This window comes from Drosophila rhopaloa, unplaced genomic scaffold (assembly GCF_018152115.1).
Source record: "Drosophila rhopaloa isolate 14029-0021.01 unplaced genomic scaffold, ASM1815211v1 contig_2, whole genome shotgun sequence".
Lineage (NCBI taxonomy): Eukaryota > Metazoa > Arthropoda > Insecta > Diptera > Drosophilidae > Drosophila > Drosophila rhopaloa.
The window spans coordinates 13,966,068-13,985,536 of record NW_025335083.1 but is presented as its reverse complement, the minus strand read 5'-3'; the positions used below and the strand labels follow the sequence as shown (position 1 = coordinate 13,985,536).

The 19,469-nt window shown below is 36.6% G+C and overlaps 4 protein-coding genes across 4 annotated transcripts; 3 read left to right on the top strand and 1 right to left on the bottom strand.

The window, feature by feature from the left end:
* The first annotated feature begins 353 nt into the window (after nt 1-353).
* Nucleotides 354-2,040, top strand: LOC108046042. Its single transcript, XM_017125592.2, has 2 exons — nt 354-549; nt 627-2,040. The coding sequence occupies exons 1-2, from the start codon at nt 510-512 to the stop codon at nt 965-967; spliced, it is 381 nt and encodes a 126-aa protein (XP_016981081.1). The 5' UTR covers nt 354-509; the 3' UTR covers nt 968-2,040.
* Nucleotides 2,041-2,424: 384 nt separating this feature from the next.
* Nucleotides 2,425-4,224, bottom strand: LOC108046041 (protein disulfide-isomerase A6 homolog). The gene is made up of 2 exons (XM_017125591.2): nt 4,009-4,224; nt 2,425-3,939 (listed from the first exon to the last, which is right to left on the bottom strand). The coding sequence occupies exons 1-2, from the start codon at nt 4,019-4,021 to the stop codon at nt 2,657-2,659; spliced, it is 1,296 nt and encodes a 431-aa protein (XP_016981080.2). The 5' UTR covers nt 4,022-4,224; the 3' UTR covers nt 2,425-2,656.
* A 7,303-nt stretch (nt 4,225-11,527) lies between these two features.
* On the top strand, nt 11,528-12,301 carry LOC108046016 (phenoloxidase-activating factor 2-like). The gene has a single exon (XM_017125569.2). It carries the CDS (start codon nt 11,528-11,530, stop codon nt 12,299-12,301), a length of 774 nt encoding a protein of 257 aa, XP_016981058.2.
* A 3,093-nt stretch (nt 12,302-15,394) lies between these two features.
* On the top strand, nt 15,395-16,656 carry LOC108046018 (juvenile hormone acid O-methyltransferase). Its single transcript, XM_017125570.2, has 2 exons — nt 15,395-16,046; nt 16,110-16,656. The coding sequence occupies exons 1-2, from the start codon at nt 15,395-15,397 to the stop codon at nt 16,349-16,351; spliced, it is 894 nt and encodes a 297-aa protein (XP_016981059.1). The 3' UTR covers nt 16,352-16,656.
* The last annotated feature ends 2,813 nt before the right edge of the window (nt 16,657-19,469 follow it).

Sequence of the window (19,469 nt, the reverse complement as noted above, 5' to 3'; positions counted from 1 at the left end):
GAGTCGTGGATTGGTTGTGTTAAGAGGGTTGATAACGGGTTAATAAGTACAAGCCTGTTAAATATAACTCAAGCTTAAGCAATAAAACAATTGATTTAAATTCCAAAACAAAAATAAAAATCATTTTGTAATGTACACTGTAAATAAACGAAATATTATTATGGAATTATTAATTTTGGGAATAGATTTATATATTGAAATTAAAGACAAAAGAAAAAACTAATATGTTATGTAAGAATTATCTAATATATTAATTTTTTTGTGTAACAGTTTTTGTTGGCTTTGGCTGCCTCTTAATATGTTGCGGCTTTTACCCATCGCAACTATCGATACACCGCGTTGTGCCATCCCTAACCACCTACGCCAGAGCGAAAGGTTTTTGTCTTGTTGCTTTGTGCGATCTGTTCTGCGTCTGCGTCCCGTTCTTGTGGCTAAAAAGAAAGAAAGGCAAGCGAACGTATTTCGCTCCGTGTTCGTGCTTTATCTTAAATTCGAAATAATATACAAAAATGTCTCACAGTGCGTACCTGCTGTGTGTGCTGTTTTTAGGTGAGTGGGGGAAATAAGAGAAAAATGGGGAAATCGCGAGCAGAGATTTACAAATCCAACCAATCTCGTTATTACAGGCGCCAGTTGCCTGGTTTTTAGTGCGAGTGCTGCGCGGAGTTATGGAAAGGGTTACAAGACAACCACCACGACGACCACGATCGCGCCACCCCAGACGCCCAAGGAATATCTGGACAGTCAGCCTGGAATCTCCACCTTCGGCATCATCGCCATTATCTTCACCGTTATCGTTCTTTGCCTGATATTTTACTACGGTATCATTTGCTACCCCTTACTGTGCCGGGATGAGAAGAAATATCGGTTTATGGACGTATCCTCGACTATTACCGCCGCCACTTCGCGCTCCATTCAGTCCATAGAGAATTATCCCGACCAGAAACACCACCATCAGTTGGCCTGATTTAAGGTCTAACCATCCGAAGGATCGTGGTTTAGTTTAACTTCTATTTAGTAACTCGAAAAAGACTTCAATGGCAGCCAGAAACGAAAATCCATAAGTATGATTCAGATTTAAGTCCTGAGCGAAACCGACAAGAAATATCTCTCGAAAATTTTGATTTATTTAACTAATTTACACAGGAAACTTGATTCAAACAGTTACAATCTCTTTGCATATACTTATACCACAAGAAGTTTACCCATTATATTGCTAATATGTGTTTAAAATTTTAAACATTTCATTCAAAAATTCCTCAAATTCTATAATTTATACCTTAATATTTCCTGTCTTTTGCACTTAGGACTATAGTATTACATATAAAAATAACCAATTGAGGAGTTCGCTGGAAAGGAAATTAATCATTCATAATTGTAAATTGGGTTTCCTACGCATCCCCGACCGTTTCTTTATCTGTTGTTTCTCTTAATCCCAGACTCAACAAGTTTGGCCTGTCCTCCGACCCTTTTTACCCTGTCCCTCGTGCATCTTTGGCCCTTTTTATTTCTTTTTATGCAGGTAGTTTTAGCCGTTTACACACCGCTTTGTCTTCGTTTTCTTTTTTTGGACAAAACCAAAGTGTGGCAATTGAGTCACGTTGCCCGTTTGTTTTTTTCGAAATCTCAAGGAATTTGGCAATCTTTTTATATGTAAACCCTCTTGCGGCCTAATTTGCATGCAGAATCGAATTAACAGACGTACTCTTTGTGATGCCGCGAATTTGCCGATCCCCCGTCCCTACAAACACACAGGTTGTACTTAAGTCGAAACCAAGTACTTAATAAATATATCATGCCAATCATAGAATAAGCGCCAATCTGCCACCACGAATACATTTAAGCAATTTTCAATTTGTGCATTTAGACGAAAATAAGTATCCTTCTATACAATGTGTCAAAATACGTTTTTAGACGTTACCTAGAGTTAAGCCTATCAAATTTTATCTATACAAATCTTTTTTGGACATTTTTATGCGATTTTTTACAAAAAATAAAAGATTTTACCGTAACCACTGGTGAAAAGAAAATACATATTAATATGAAATGGTTTATATGTAAATTTTGAATCAACCTGTTGATTTGTAGAATGAAGTTAATTATGTATTCATCATGAGCATTAAAATAAACCAGACTTTGGGAATATAAATAGGAACTGAAAATTTAAACAAAAAAAATAATTTTTATGAGTCATTCGAATTACTATAAAATTTTGAGAAAATAAAGACATTAAAGTGATGCGTCATTTTAAATCTCGAAAAGTATGCAAAATGTATAATGAATATTTGATATAGAAATGTTAAAATGCATAACAAAATGGTATACATTATGAAATATATCCCGAATTGCCTATTTTAATATTGCATTTGAGCAATTAACAACTACTCGCGCTTTTTCGTGAAAGCGATTAACACACGCCCACAATTCACACAATTGGTTGCACAGTTTATTCATTTTATGGTACATAGTTCATATGTTCGCTGGTTTCAATTTGTTTAGATCTATGTGAGGATGGTAGAAAAAGCTAATAGATAACTATGAATTATTTATATTTAGATACGTTGGCTGACTAATGAATATCATTCAGAATGCAAAAGTTTAATAAGTAGAATTTTGAGCTTGGGCCGCACAGTCTTGGTCTCCCATTCTTACAGCCTTACAGCTCATCCTTATCCAGATCGATGTCGCTTAGATCGATGTCCTCCTCGGTGGGCAGTTCTCCATCTTTTCCATCCCATGCCGACACGGAAACAATCGCCGGTTTTTTGGCTCCGCGAACTGGTGCCGTGTGTCCACGACCGTAGGAGATGTCGCGCAGGAACTCATTGATGCCGTCTTTCGAGAAGGAACCTTTGAGCACGGAGAATTTCATCTTCTTGAAGTTGACCACAGCCATGGCGGGATAGCCGAAACCGCCCACTTCGAGGGACTCCTCCAAAGCCAATTGCTGGCCACCTTCAGCCCAGGCCCATCCCCACTGTTTCTGTTTGAACTTATCGCCCAGCGTGCGGAGTGTGTCCAAGAACTTGTTACGGCACTTGGCATCGCAGTCCAGGATATGTGGCAGCACAGAGACCACGCACAGCGGTTTGCCCTCGCAAGCAGTGTCAAAAGTGGACTCGTTGGTAATCTCGAAAAGTTCTGGTGCTGGCACATTGGCAACATGCTTATCCCCGGCCCAGGACACAATATCAGAGGCTGTGCGTCCGCCATCGTACTCCTGTGCATCGCTAGCGCGCTTTGAACCGGCAGGGAAGAACTTAATGGTGGGATAACCGCGGACATTGTATTCGGCGGCCTTGCTCTGATGGGCGGTGGCATCCAGGGCGCCCAACTTGACCTTGCCCTTCAGTTCCTTGGCGGCCTTGGCCCATTCTGGTGCCAGATTCTTGCAGTGACCACACCAGGGGGCAAAGAACTCCACCAGCCAGATGTCGTCGGAGTTTAGGACCAGTTTGTCAAAGTTGTCTTCGGTGAGTTCGATGACCTCATCGCCAGATGAGCTGCTGGAGCCTCCGGAGGATCCACCGCCGCCCAGGACACCCTGCACCTTCTTCTTGACCTCCGCGAGAGCCGCCTCAGCAATGGCCTTCGCCGTCCTTTGACCACTGTAATCCGTGGGAGACTTCTTGTTGGCTCCAAAGATCTTGATAGTGGGAAAGCCACGTACACCAAACTGGCCACTTAACGTGCTATCCGCATCGGCATTTACGGAACCCACTTTGACGACTCCTTTGAGAGCCTTGGCCAACTTTTTGTACTCGGGAACTAGACTTTGGCAATGGCCACACCACGGGGCATAGAACTCCACAATCCAGATGGCGTCGTCTTTCAGTACCTCTCGGTCGAAATTCGAGGGCGTCAGCTCCACAACGCCATCGGTGGGCGAATAAAAGGCATTAGCCTTGGCCACAACAAAAGCCAGCAACAATATGCTCGCTGTGGGGGCGTTGAAATAGGTAATATTAACATAATTTATTATTAACAATTTTCAGCTATAGAACTTACCAAGTTGCCTCATCTTTGTTGTTGTTGTTTCTCTTTTAGCAGCTTACGTGTCTCTGGCGCCCTGGGTTTATCTGACGAATTTCTTAATCAACGCGGCTTGTCTTCTTTAACTAAACTAAGTGTACAGAACAGATGCGATGCGGCTTTTATTTTGCTAAAAAAAAGAGTACACGTCACTGAATGCGGCGTACTCGCGATAAAACAATGGGCTCTTTGCTGCGGTCGTGACTATCGATAAGCAACCTTCCTCGTGAACAAATTTTCCATCTCTAGGATTAAAACGGCGCGAACCAAAAATTATATATTTAAATACACATTTAGATTAAAGATTTGTTAATCGAAATAAGTTTGCCAGTTAAAATGACTACCAGAGTCCTACGTTTTTTAGTGAAAGCTTGATAGATAAATAAATGGTAGAAAAGCAGTGTTTTTTTGCTTAAAATAATATTTTTTTAAAATCTATTTTGAAAATGCAAGAAATACAAAGGGTCTACGAAATTGTTGCAAATAAAAATGTCCCGTAAGTTTAAGCGCCCTATCGATATGTTTTATTAATAGCTATTGGTATTTTTGGATAATACTAAAAAATACCATAGAGCTGCCAGATTCGAGAAAAAATCTTAATCATTTGTGGGCAGTCCCTTTTTCTTTTGGAGGGAATTTTAAAATTGTTAAATGCCTTTGTTTGAAATAATAAACAAATTTAATAACTAAACTATTTTAATAATTTCCTCGACTTTCCGTGTACCTACATTCCCTTAAAGATAATACAGTTTAATATTTTTCCATTTTAATTTTGGATATTTACTTTTATTAATTTTCTTCCCCTGATTGGCAAAGAAAATAGTACTTCGTCGCGCACTTGTCTTTGTACATGATCGACATATTGTTCCCTGCTAAACTAAAGCGTTGATCAGAACTTATTTAAAGCAAAAAATATTTAACAAAACTTTGATTGCTATAAACAATACATATTTATAAACATATTTACAATACCTTAAATATTTCAATAACAAAATTAAAGTTGTGTCCTTTAATATTATTAAGTATAGTGTGTTATTGTTGCTCCACACCAAAATTCTCTTTTGTTTTTTTTTCCTAAAAGTATTTAATTTGTGATTTCTTGGAGCTTTGGTTTAATTTACTTGCCTATTGTTTTGGCTACCAGCACTGCCCACTGCCCAACTCCCCGATAAACCCTGACCCTTCCCCTTTTTGGTCTACGTTCGTTGCGTGCGCATATGAGATAAAATATGTGGTCAATTTTACTTAATAGCGACTTAGTAGTAGTGTTGCCAAGATTTATGTGACGTTCATATTGCCACAGAGAGACAGAGGCAAACAATTTCCTTTTCTTACATTCAAGGGTTAATTGGGGGGAGTCGTCCAGTCGGGGGCTGGATTTTCCCTTATTCAGTGTGTTATTTTTATGATTATTGAATTTTAATGCATATCGAATGCACACATAAAGATTCAATGACACAAAGTCATAACTTCTTGGGGGGAGTGAAAAAATTGTGGGTGACGCTAACCCTTTTTTCCAAAAGTAATGTTTATGCCGCATTTGGCTTGCACTTTCTGCTTTCAGCATAAAAAGGCGTAATATTTGTATTAAGTTCAGTGGGGAAAAAAACTGCCCCCCGAAAAAATGTACAACACTTAAAAAAATTCTTAGAAGGCACCAACCAAATGCTGTGAGTCTTAAAATTTAGCACAGTCAAAGTTGTAACTTAAAAAAAGGTAAATCTTATATATTTTAAATATTAATATAATTGACTTAAGGAAAACAATGTTTCAAAAGCAATACTCTCTTTTTCGTTGTTGTAAATTCGTTCAGTGCACAGACTTCTCCACACTGTCTTATCAAACAAACATTTCGTATGCCCAGCGGAGCAATCTTTTTATTGATATGCTACGGTAAGGGTGCGGCGTAAATATTAACCCCTTGTTGCCACTGCTTCTGGTTGTTGTTATTCCTGTTGTTGTGTCTGCACTTCTTACTTGCCCTGACGCCCTGTCAAAACACCTTTCCCGAAGGATGTGCGTCTGTCAGGGACATCAACCTTCTAGATGTGGGGCTTTTATGAGTGAGTGCACTCACAAAAAGGAGGATTTTTTGTGTTCAATTTTGATATAAAAAGTTTTTAAAAATGATTTACGATGCTATTTTTAACTTATTATATTAAGATTTTTTTGACAATTTTTATGGGTTGCCTTTTTTTGTTTTGTACTAACAAAAAAGAAGGAATCTCTTGTTGCTTATAATGGTTTTATTTTCTTTTCGCCTTATATTTTAAATATTAAGACCATAATTTTTGACTAGATGAAACATATTTTTTTTAATGATGTATTCAAAATTTGGAAAAACATTTTACAAGAAACAAACAATTACGAAATGTTATATCTGAAAAATATAGTCTGTACATTACCTTTTTATGCCAATTTTCTGTTCATGTTTTCGAGTGTGGTTGTGAACCCTGAGATTCCTTTTTTTTATCATCGAATGCCATTTTGCAACGTGTCATATTTACTCTGCGGATTTGTCCCATTATTCACTTGACAACACCACGGAGATCAGAGTGCCCTTCGATTCTTTTTTTAGATTCTCAAGTGCCTTGTGCGGCTTAGTTTAAAGTTGATTCGCTGCCACGCGTTTTCCATTTGCCATTTCCCCTGTCATTTCTCGAGTCCCTTTGTTGTTATTTTTGCAAATTTAGCTTTATCTATTTTTCTATATCATTGAACTGTTTTTTATGGGATTTTCTTCATCATTCGGCTTTTGGTTTCGGAAGGGTGGCAGTGTCTGCGGAGTAGCCTTCGATTTCTGGTTGATTTGCAGGCCTTGCTGAATTCTTATCGAGTGGAACGTACGTCTGTGCATATGTGTGGAGAGTGAAATGATGATATGTGGCTTATTATTGTCAATTTTTATGGGATTTTCATGTGTGACTGCATTCGGGGTGCTGGAGGAATATGTTGAAGTGAATGTGTTAGATAAGAATAGCGTGAAATGTTGGTGCGGGGTGGCCAAAAAGGGAATATTTGATGAACGGGGGTGATGGGATTACGGAGATAAATATTTTGGAGTTAATTTGCTTAAAAAAATATAGCTTCTGCTTAGACAAGCTTCAAGAAAAAGTATGCAGTAAATATTAAAAAATACTTCTGAATTGATGTTTACAATTGTCTTAATTTTATAATAGTTAAAACATTAAACATAAAACATTATAGACTTCAAATAAAAAACGATTGCTTGAAAGATATCCATTTAAGACCGATGTTTCTTTAATCCCCAAAGTGCACCCATGACCAAAATCGTCGAACTATATCTCATCGAGTCTTAAAAATGCACCTCAAACTACTAAAATACAAGGCAAACAATCCCCTCTTACCAGCAAATAAACTTTCCAACAAAACGTGATCAAACATAATCAAAGAATAAGGTACACTATCCCTCCACTAAAACACAATTCTCCCCCAGAGGAAAAACTATCAAGCGTGTCACACGAAAAGGGGGATAGTGAAGAGCCTTATAATTTTCTTACGAAATAAACTGCAAATAAAGTGAATTTTATGCAAAATATGTTTAATAAACAAAATCAAGTTGGGCCAAGGGGATAACAAAACAGACAAAAACTGAGGAAAAGCAGGAAAAGGACATCGACGACAGTGTGAAGATTTTTAATTGCCTTAGGAAAATGTGTGTGTGTGTGTGGGCCTTGAGATGCCAAGCAAAGATAATAAGATTGTAAACTATGAAACGATGGGCAGAGGGTTGAAGAAGAATTATCCCCAACTCGGGCTAAACCCCATGTGTGTGTGCCCTTCTTCTGGCTGGTTAGTGTCCATAAGGATGTGTATATCCTTTCTGCTTGGTTTTGCCTTTTTAATGTCATTTCAGCTACTTTACAACGAGATATTTCAGTGGGGTTCGCCTGTGTCTCAGGGAGTTTCACAAAATGCCAACTCATTACAATTTAGCCTGACTCTTGACTCTGCGGCAACTTTCTTTCCCCCGAACACTGCAATCTGGCTACGTAATTAATGGTTTATATACACACAAGTCTATCTTTGGTTATGTATATCCCAGGTTTTCCTTAAAACCTCATCGAACTCAAGACGAGTTTTTCGACTTTTTTATGCTGACGCTAACTCGAAAATAATTTGATATTTTCAATTAAAGTTTTCAATGGCTTTTGAAAATGTTTTCTGTTTTTCCACTGGCAGGGGCAAACAATAATTGCATTGTAATTGACTTTTGATAGTGTTCCCTCTTCTTGTCCTTGTCTTCGTTTGTTCTTCAAAGAAGGGGAGATATTCATATAGTTAAGCACTTGGCGTTGAATGGGAGTTAAAATGTTTTGCGGTTAGGGGGTTGCTTTTCAATAAATTTGACTTTCAGTCTCTCTGGGATAAGGTCATGGCTTGTGACAAAGCAAATTCGTAATTGAAACCGTATCTTGAGCTTAAAAAATTACTAAGTAAAGTTTACCAGTTTACTAGTTTACTAGTTTAAGTTTAAGATTTAATTTTAAGCTAAAAAAAAGAAATTCTAAAAAACGGGTCGAACTGTAAAAACTGTAAGATGAAATACAAAAGTTGGAAATCCCTCTATAAAGAAATAACCATTAATTACTAAAAAATGTATTAATTTTTAACTATTAAGGTAAATGCCAATTTGCTTGCATCAAAATATGAACCTTTTCCAAAAGAGAGTCAAAAGAAAATTTGAGGAGAATATCATTTTACGAATTTCTTTTGGGTTTCCCTTACCCAACAAAATGGTTTTCTTTAATCATCGATTCTTGCTGTCCTTTTGTGAGCTTACCATTGAAATATTTTGCCATTATTAATTAATTTTTATTTCTATCTTTCAATATTGAGTTTCCACCATCCACCATTCGCTTATTATAAAAAAGCGCAATGCGGATGATTTTAATTTACACCCGAACACATAAAACGCTCTACAGCTTCCTCGTCCGCTTTCCACCAAGCTAAAAATAATTTGCAGCAAACAAAACAGAGCAAAAGGAAAACTTGATTATTTTATAAAAATATTTTGTTACGTTAAAGAAAATTTTACCATTTTTCTCTGTTGCTCTTTTTACTGCTTCACCACGCCCCTCTGATTTCTTTTCCGTTGGCGCTTTGTCGATATTAAACGAAAATAAAATATAAACAACAAAAAAATGCGACAAAAAAATTGCAAGTTCTTGCTTTCTTTGTTGCTGTGGAGCGGTGGGGGCGAAATACCTGTATAGCAATGGTGGGCGTGGCAATGGGGTGGAAATTGTTATTGAATGCCATGCTCGGGCAGCTCGACAATTTTTTCCCATTGCATACTTTTAAGCGCAAAATCAGCTTAGGGGCTCATTATCCCAACGTTCGTTCATTCATTTATCTTTTAATTAATTTTCCCAACGCCCGCAAAAAATCGAAAAAAAAAGAACAACAAATTAATATAAGAAGGAATATGCATATATATATAAAATGTGGAGGGATTTCGTTGGGCTGCCATCAACACTCGCTAGCTTTTGGCTATTTGTGGGCTTCTTCGGGCCCCCGACTTTCGAAAAAAAGAAATGTGTTTGGCACAAAGGGTTGAGTGGGCTGGATTTTCGGGTGGGGGTCGAGGGCTTCTTTGGCGGGCTGCCTTCTTTACTATTTAATTATTTTCGCTGCTCTTTTGAGCCTGGCCTTTTGCTTACAACTTGTAAAATACTTATAATAAATATTATGTAAACAGACAAAGAGCACCTTGAAATTGCTGATACATGAATGTTGGGTACTCTAATGTTAATGGTAAATCGAGATTTTAAATGTTTTTGCAAGTCAGCTTACTTGATTTATTAATGTTTTTTATAAAAAACTGAGAAAAAGGTCAAACATACAAATGGGTAGAAAATAAACAGAAATTTATTTTACTTCAAATATGTTACGTTTTAATTTTAAACTTATATCTAATATTTGTCTATTTATTTTTAAAAGGCATCTTAAGCTTTGTCGATTCATAAATGTTTTTTGTATAAAAAAAAATAGACTGGTTTTATTTTCACTATTACATTTGTATAGCATATTATTTTTTTACTTCATAAGCATTATTTTTGAATGAAAAAAAAATGTTGAACTTATTGCTCGCCAAAAAATATTATTTCCTTATAGAAAGAGTATTCGAAAATAACAACCAGCTAAAAGCAAAAAAACGGAACAGGGAAGCGTTAATTGATTTTGTTTTATTCTTTTGCACTCTCTAAGCTCGCCACACGATGCTGGGGAAAATGGGAAAGGATGTTTTCGGCGAAAGGAAATGAAAAACGAAAGAAAAACACAGTGAAACAGAAGCAACCCTTTGCGGAAGTTTTTCCCATTCTTGCTCCGCTTCTTTTATGCTTAATTAAATATTCATCAAACACACAATGGAAAACTTTTAAATACTCATCAAGTTTGCGGGCATCGTCGTCTTGGGAGAGAAGAAAATCGCCTTTTGCAAACCGAGAAGATGAAGCCAAGGATGAGCTCATATGTTTGTCTGGGTCTGCACGCTCTAATCAATAACAACAAATCGCCGTTTACTTTGTATTTTAAATCCGCATTGCCCATTCTTCTCGCATAGCTTATACACAGTTCAAAATAGTACAATAATTATTAAAGGTTAAGATATCCATTTTCAATTTATCTTAGCAAACAATCTAATTAGTATTGAAAATGTGTAAATAAAACTACCCTATTAATTTTAATCTACTTTTAAGTTTTAATCTTAAAAATAGTAGGATAGTTTTAATCTTAAAAATAGTAGGATAGTTTTATCTTAAAAATATATTAAAAAAAGGACGATAGTTTTATCTTGAAAATATATTAAAAATAAGAGGATAGTTTTTTTTACACACTTTCAATACTAATTATATAGGTTGCTAAGATAAAGTAAAATTTGATATTTTAAAGTTCTTTGATTCGTTTGCAATTTAACCTCTTACCATAGTTTTGCCTATTTTTTGTATTTTTTTTTCAATAATATATATGTATGATAGCTTTTTGCTTGGCTTACGTATCGTCATCTTTTTCGTAATCTCAGGATGTAACCATTGACCCACAACTGATAATGCAAGTTTAATTTAATTGTTCTTTTTAACTGATAAGCCTGTACTTAAGTGATTTGAAGGTATAAATTAAGGCAGCGCAATTATTTGCCAGTCAATCTTCTTGAATCATGGGACGATTTTGGTCATTCGGAGCTTTTCTCTTAGGATTCGTACTTTTGGGTGATGCCTGTACATATCAATGTGTTTCTGAGCAGGAGTGCTTACAACGGGCACCAAATTTTAATTACCGCGGGAATAAGTGCCTTCCCGGTAAAATTTGTTGCGTAAAACGCAGTGAGGTAAGTCATCAAATCAATTTTGTGCGAAAGATTTAATGATAAGTATTTTATTAATATTCACAGAATGTTTATGCGATAGATAGATCTTTGAATGCTACTTCGACAACGAAGCAACCTAAAAAACAAGATCAACAGTGCGGGATGAGAAATGCAAATAATCAATGGAAGGTCACCGGGAACCAAGCGACGCCTGCTGAATTTCCTTGGGTTGTGGCTGTGTTCTACGAAGGAGAATACTTGGTTGGCGGTTCCCTGATTGCCCCTGGAGTTGTCCTTACAGTAGCTGACCCCTTAATGGATACGTCCGCCACGAAAATGGTAGTCAGGGCAGCGGAATGGGACATGAACTCAGAAAGAGAACCGTTCCCGTATGAAGAGCGCCTTGTGGAGAAGATAGTGTCTCATGAAGATTTCCATTTTACCACCGGGGCCAACAACTTGGCCCTTCTCTTTTTGAAATCAAAGTTCCAGTTGAAGTACCAAATCGCAACTATCTGCTTGCCTAGCATCAAAAGCTCGTTCGAAGAATATGGCTGCATTGTTGCCGGTTGGGGGAGGACGAAATTCACGGATCGAAACAATTCCGCCATTCTGAAGAAAATCAACTTACCCCTGGTGAACACAAGAACATGTGAGCATCGCTTGAAGCAAACCGAAGAGCTGGGCTGGGAGTATAATCTTCCCAAGAGTTTAATTTGTGCCGGAGCAGAGCTTAACCAGGACGCCTGCATCGGCGACGGCGGATCAGCCTTGTTCTGCCCCATCGGAGGTCACAATTCGAATACCTACGTGCAGGTTGGCATCGTGAACTGGGGCATCGAGTGCGGCAAGGAAAATGTCCCTGGAACGTACACAAATGTGGCTATGTTCGCGGAGTGGATTAAACAGAAACTGCTGATTTTTAACTACAGATAATCTGGGATTGTAAATGGAATATTGGAAAAATTAATGAATAATAATAATAATAAATAATAATAATAATAAATGCACTGAAGTATTTTTATTTCATAATTTGTTCTTATACATTTCGGTACAAAAAATTACGATTTTCCAACTATAACACTAACAGGCAAACGAATTCATGTTTCCAAAATTTTTTTTTACCAATTTGAAACTATTTTAAGTATTATTTTATTAAAATAATATAATTCAGAAAAATTTACTCTTTTGATTTCTATACAGTTCTATAAACTTCAATAAAAATATTATATTTTTTAAAGTTAAAAATGATAGTTCTGTAAAATATTGTACCGGTGTATTGAATATAAAAATTGCATAATTAAATTAAATCAAATAATATTAATATTTGTTTGTGTGCATGTGTGGCTATCTAGAGCTCTCAAAGTATTCCCCTTTGGGACATTAAAAACTCATTTCCCCACCCGTGAAGAACCGCATCTCACTCTTAACCCTTTCCTCTCGATAAGATTTTCTAGCTTTGTTTGTTATTTTGATATTTCAACATATGCAAAAGTCGTTCTTGTTCCTACTGCCAACCCCCATACCACATGTACAAATAACCAGAACCGACTTCTACGGTCTTCTGTTCAGTTAGATAAACTTTAAATAGTTTTCAAGTGTGTGCGAATGATTTTCTGGGAAGGAGTGCAAAGGTGGTGGAGTTGGAGGTTAAGGGATGTTCAGTGGGTGATGGGTTGGCTTAAAAGTGTTCGTGAATCCATTAGAAATCACATAAAAAACTATAAGATGCTGTTTACTTTACCTTTTTGGTTCTTTATTCCTTCTGTTGTTTATTCTCAAAGGGGGTTGATAAAGTTGGCGTGAGCTGACTTAATTGGCTTAAGATTACTATAGTACGATGTTAGTAAAATACGAACGTAGCTAAGTTTTGTAAAGTGCCTAAGGTAGTTACCAAAGAAGTAAGTTTTTTCCTCATATTTTACACATTTGATTTGATTTGCATAATACAAATTTACTCTGAAAAAATATGTTTTATTAGAAATTTCGTGCCTTTAACGCGAAATATTAAAATATTTATTTATTGCTTGATAAGGGATTTTTTCCCAAGAAATAATTGCCATTAAAAAAGCATTGTTCTAAATTTCGCAATCTCTGGGAGAAGTGTCGTCGCAACAGTGCTCTAATGTGCTGGTTTTGCCCAAAAAACAAAAGTTGATAACGATTAGAATTGAATAAAAAATAATATTGTTTTTTTGCCAGTTTTGAGCTATACTATTCGATAATGTCACAATAAATTGTCGTTTGACAAACCAATACGTTTTATATATGGTTAATACCTTTCTAACTTTACTTCTTGCTCCCTTCTCATCAAAAATAATTGGATTATGCCCAATAAATGCATTAAAATACCCTTAGCCAAGAAACTCAACCTACTCCCAACAAAATCCGAAACCTCGGCTCCGTTCGTTTCGGTTTGGTTCGTCCGATTTAATTGATTTCCGTGGCTCTGTGACAGCTCGAGCCAATCGACAGCTCTCGGTAATTGCAAGCCGAATAACCCCTTTTGCCTTTTGCTATATTCCCAAAAAGAGTCTGCGACAAATGCAATTAACCAGCCGTAACGCCCACACACATTAAGCCAGAAACAGAAACCGGGCGACGGCTTTTGATGTCACTTTTGGCAAATGAATTTATATGGATGTGATGTGCCGAGTGTTGGAGAATGCAGAATGTGAACGTGAGGTGGAGTCGAATATATGTATTCATATCCCAGGGACATCAAACGGCCGTTCTGCTCATATGTGAAATATTTGAAATATCATGAGCTTCGCTTTCTGGGCCTGGCAGCAATTACACAAATGTAATTTGCAGCTAAATGGAATGTTTTTAATGAATTTATATTTACCGTTATATGGGGGAGAAGGGTGTCTCCCACACAAACGGAGTAAATGTCTATGTCTATTTCTAGTTGGAAATATCATTATTGATAGGATATCCAAAAATAGAGTCATTTCTCTGGCACTATTTTCAAATCTTTCTTAGGGTAGGTCGTTGAACTAACTTTAGTTTTGGAAATGTTTCTTTTTTTGAGTTGAATGTACCTCAAAAATATTATACTTCTGCACTTTCGGGCTATCCGAAAATTATAAGTATTTTTCGGGCATTCTCATTCATTTGTTCTGCCTTATCTCCATTGTACAATTGGAGGCTGGTACACTGGTCATGAAAATTATGTAAATTTCGTGTGGAATTTACTTCCAGGGGTGTGCTCAAGTTCACTTACAATTTGCATGTCTATGCCTGGTTACGTACTTCAAGTCATAATAATTCTATGAAGGAAGCATTAGCTAAGCTCTATTGACCTAGAACTTGAGCTTTCCATGCCCGATTTCCGAAGATAAAAATGAGCACGAGGTTTGTTGGCATTTTTTTATTGGAGCGTTGGTTAACTTAAAACTGTATGTATGAAATTAAATAAGTAATTTATTATTATTGAATAGATTTTTATAATTAAATAAAAATGTAATTTAGGTGTATATGTTACATTTTCATTTTGTTTAAATTCAGTACAAATTTTTAAAAAAATTAATTACATTTTATTTATTTTATCATAATTTATTCTCTGAACTTTATTTTGATATCTTTTTATTTGACTTTTGGTTTAATTTGGTTGAAACAGATTTTTTGGACAACTCTGAATATTTGGAAATTTATACAAATTTAATTCAAATTTTAATAAGTATTTAATTTTTAAAGCCTTAATATTCAACAAATTTACAATTTAAAATCTGTAGTATCTTAGTTTGAAAAAAATATATTTCAATGTGATACCACATTTTTCGTTAAAAAATTTTGTGAACCAGTGTATACCCTAGCTGTTAACAGCTCTCTCATTTTTTATCGCTTTCCCCTTCACGAAACAAAGCTTTAAAAATAAATAATACTCGGTACGTAATTAGCTCGACGTCATAAACTGGAGAGAGATATTTTATGAGAGAGAAAAAATTAGAATCTGCGACTGATGACATCACGACCGAGCCCTATATAAAGCTGGAGATTGGCCCCAATCGTCAATCAGTTGTCGACATGAACCAGGCCTCTCTATATCAGCACGCCAACCAGGTGCAACGGCACGATGCCAAATTGATTCTGGACGAGTTTGCATCCACTTTGCAGTGGCGATCCGATGGTGAGGATGCCCTCTTGGATGTGGGTACAGGATCCGGAAATGTGCTCATGGATTTCGTAAAGCCCCTGCTCCCGATACGAGGCCAACTAGTGGGCACCGACATCTCCAGCCAGATGGTGGGCTATGCCAGCAAGCATTATCAGGGGGAGGAACGCACCAGGTTCCAAGTTCTGGACATAGGCTGCGAGAGGCTGCCAGAGGAGCTGAGTGGCAGATTCGACCATGTCACCTCGTTCTACTGCCTGCACTGGGTGCAAAACCTGAAGGGAGCCCTCGGCAATATATACAATCTTCTCAAACCCGAAGGAGGTGACTGTCTTCTGGCCTTCTTGGCCTCAAATCCAGTCTACGAAGTCTACAAGATTCTTAAATTAAACGAAAAGTGGTCGGCTTATATGCAGGATGTGGAGCAATTTATATCGCCGTTACACTATAGTGTAAATCCCGGCGAGGAATTCAGCAAGTTGCTGAACGATGTGGGTTTCATACAACACAATGTGGAAATCCGGAATGAAGTATTTGTCTACGAAGGTGTCAGGACTCTAAAAGGTGAGAAAAAATATATTAACATTTCATAGCCGTCAAATAAATTTTAATATTTTTGATTTAAAGATAATGTGAAAGCCATTTGTCCTTTTCTGGAGCGCATGCCTTCCACATTGCACGAAGAATTCCTGGACGATTTCGTAGACATTGTGATATCCATGAATTTGCAGCAAGGCGAAAAGAATGAGGATCAAAAGTTTTTATCTCCCTATAAACTGGTTGTAGCCTATGCTCGCAAGACTCCAGAATTTGTAAATAAGGTGTTCTTGGAATCGCCACATCAAAACATGTTAAGGGGAATTAATTAGTCGTTTTGGTTAGCCTAGTAAGGAATCAGAGATAATTGAATTTTTCAGAGTCTATTAATGCCAAATAATGTACTTAACTTAATATTTAATAGGTATACAAAGTTCCTAGAAGTTGTCACACATATGTATAATACATATATACAGTAATAAAAAGCTAACATTAAAACGTATGAAATGTTATTACACTTAGATTTGTAAAATCCATGAAATGTTTCAACATAATTTTAATATCCTAGAATTTGTTATATATACATTTTGTTTATACATATCATTTGAATTATTTGTTTTATATTGTAATAAATAATTCGTATAAATTATAGAACGTAGTGAACATACATAGCTATATTATTTCCATGTTATTCAACTTTATTCACCCTATAACGTGATTCAACACTATTGTCAGGCATTTAAATAATAACACTTAAACTGGCTTATAAATGAAATATGTAATCAAATATTCCATTTGATTTATCATTTATAGAGAGGCTTAGGTCTTATAATTGCTGCTTTTGACAGATCCAATTATTCCAACAGCAGTTGTAACTCTCTCTCACTCTACCTCTCATTCGAGTACTAAATATAGTTGTAAGGGGTTAACTCTCTTTCTCCGTAGAACTTTTCATCTTTCCGAAAGCTTAACGTCAAAAACCGCGCGTTTCCCTCGCGATTTTGGTGTATCAAAACTTTTCCTCAGACGAAAACCGCCCGTTGCGTTTAAAATACGGGGGTAACCCCAGTTTAGGATCCGTTGAAAGGGTTGAAAATGTAGCCATTTCAGACTAAGAACAATTTTAATTGTTTCTACGGTTTTTTTCCGCTTTGGGTTACGTATGTTAGATTTTGTTGTGGAATTTCAAAATGAGTTATTAACGCGATGTTGACGGAAATGCGCATTCATGTCATTTATCAGTGGGAGAGCATTTTTGAGGCGTGAGCTTGTCTAGCTTCCAGGCAATTGGCAGTTCATCCACAGAATCCCCCAATCCGCAAAGTAGTAAATGTTTGTCTTAATCTTTGATTTTTGTTTTCGTTCGCATTTAAAACCAACTTACCCCACAGAAAATCTCCGGCCCATCCTGAAATCACCCCCTCTTTGTTTCTGGCAAATGTAAACGACAGGAATTAATTTAGATAAATGATTTCTCAAGTGCGCTGGCTGGGCTTCAGACGATTTGCCGCCTGTCAGTCAAATGGATTCTACATTTTCCCCATTCCCGCCCTCTTTTCTGGGTTTCCGCGTTAGGGCGTGGCATGCGATTTGTATATATCCCCCCAGTTTTATCCCATGAACTTACCAACCCGTCTCAAAATTGTTTTCGCAAACAAATTTTCGTATTGAAATTTGATTTATTTGTTAATTTGTTTGTAATGAATTTTCCGTTTGCTTGGCTGCCCGTCCCGAAAGTCGGGGGATTTTGGGATTTGGGTGGGGGTTGCTCTATTGGTTGCTCTTTAATTGCCTGTTCCTGGCATTTCGGTTTTTCCTTCCTGCATCATTTGTTGGGGCTAATTTTCTTCGAGCTTGAAAGATTTCGGCGGAAATTGTTGTGCTTTGGATTGGAAAAAACAATAGGAAAAATTCTTCTGACTCGAATTAGCTGTAAAGGCAGGATTAGCATTTTGGCACAAAACACTAATGATTTTTAATTATCAATCGAGACAGTAAGTTATTTGTCAGTACATTATTTTAAATGGTCTAATTATGAACTGTTTATTTATTAAAATTCAAGTTACGGTACTAGCTAAAGAGTTTTTGTTTTTTTTTGTTGTGTCTTTCTTGTGTTTTATTTTATTTGTAATTTGTGTTTGCTGCATTGATGCGCTTATTGATTTTATACTTCGTGTCTGCTTGCGAAAAAATTTTTAATTTCGCTTGTTTATAATTTCGCTTTAATATTTAACTTCACTTTTATGTGGTCACTGGTTTTTATACCCTTGCAGAGGGTATTATAATTTTGGTCAAAAGTGTGCAACGCAGTGAAGGAGACATCTCCGACCCTATAAAGTATATATATTCTTGATCAGGATCACCTCCTGAGTTGATATAGCCATGTCCGTCTGTCCGTCTGTCCGTCTGTCTGTCCGTCTGTCCGTCTGTCTGTTTCTACGCAAACTAGTCTCTCAGTTTTAAAGCTATCGGATTGAAACTTTGCACACACCCTTCTTTCCTTTGCACGCAGTATATAAGTCGGAACGGCCGGGATCGGCCGACTATATCCTATAGCTGCCATATAACTGATTGATCGGAAATGCCATAACTTTCGTGTTTGTAAAGTTAGGAAGTTGGGATTTTCTATGGGTTTTATATTTGGCCAATCAATCCAACCTACCAAATTTCATAAGGATCGGCCGACTATATCCTATAGCTGCCATATAACTGATTGATCGGAAATGCCATAACTTTGGTGTTTGTAAAGTTAGAAAGTTGGGATTTTCTATGGGTTTTATATTTGGCCAATCAATCCGACCCACCAAATTTCATAAGGATCGGCCGACTATATCCTATAGCTGCCATATAACTGAATGATCGGAAATGCCATAACTTTGGTGTTTGTTAAGTTAGGAAGTTGGGATTTTCTATGGATTTTATTTTTGGCCAATCAATCCGACCTACCAAATTTCATAAGGATCGGCCGACTATATCCTATAGCTGCCATATAACTGATTGATCGGAAATGCCATAACTTTGGTGTTTGTAAAGTTAGGAAGTTGGGATTTTCTATGGATTTTATTTTTGGCCAATCAATCCGACCTATCAAATTTCATAAGGATCGGCCGACTATATCCTATAGCTGCCATATAACTGAACGATTGGAAATGCCATAACTTTGTTGTTGTTAAAGTTAGGAAGTTCGGATTTTTTATGAGTATTAAGAATGCATCATATGAATAATTTTGGAGAATATAATTTACAGAGTATTCTGCAAGGGTATATCAACTTCGGCTCCGCCCGAAGTTAGCTTTCCTTTCTTGTTTATATTGTGTCTGCTTAAAAGTTCTCTGATTGCTCATAATTTCGCTTTAATATTTAACTTGACTTTTATGGGTCATTTATTTTGTTGTTTTTTTGGATTTGCTTGTAATTCCATCTTGATATGTTTGCAGTTTCATTTAGTTT

Coding starts and splice junctions, on each gene's coding strand:
- LOC108046016 (XM_017125569.2), top strand. CDS start 11,528: ATGAGAAATGCAAATAATCAATGGAAGGTCACCGGGAACCAAGCGACG.
- LOC108046018 (XM_017125570.2), top strand. CDS start 15,395: ATGAACCAGGCCTCTCTATATCAGCACGCCAACCAGGTGCAACGGCAC. Junction 16,047..16,109: donor AGGTGTCAGGACTCTAAAAG/GTGAGAAAAAAT, acceptor TTTGATTTAAAG/ATAATGTGAAAGCCATTTGT.
- LOC108046042 (XM_017125592.2), top strand. CDS start 510: ATGTCTCACAGTGCGTACCTGCTGTGTGTGCTGTTTTTAG. Junction 550..626: donor GCTGTGTGTGCTGTTTTTAG/GTGAGTGGGGGA, acceptor TCGTTATTACAG/GCGCCAGTTGCCTGGTTTTT.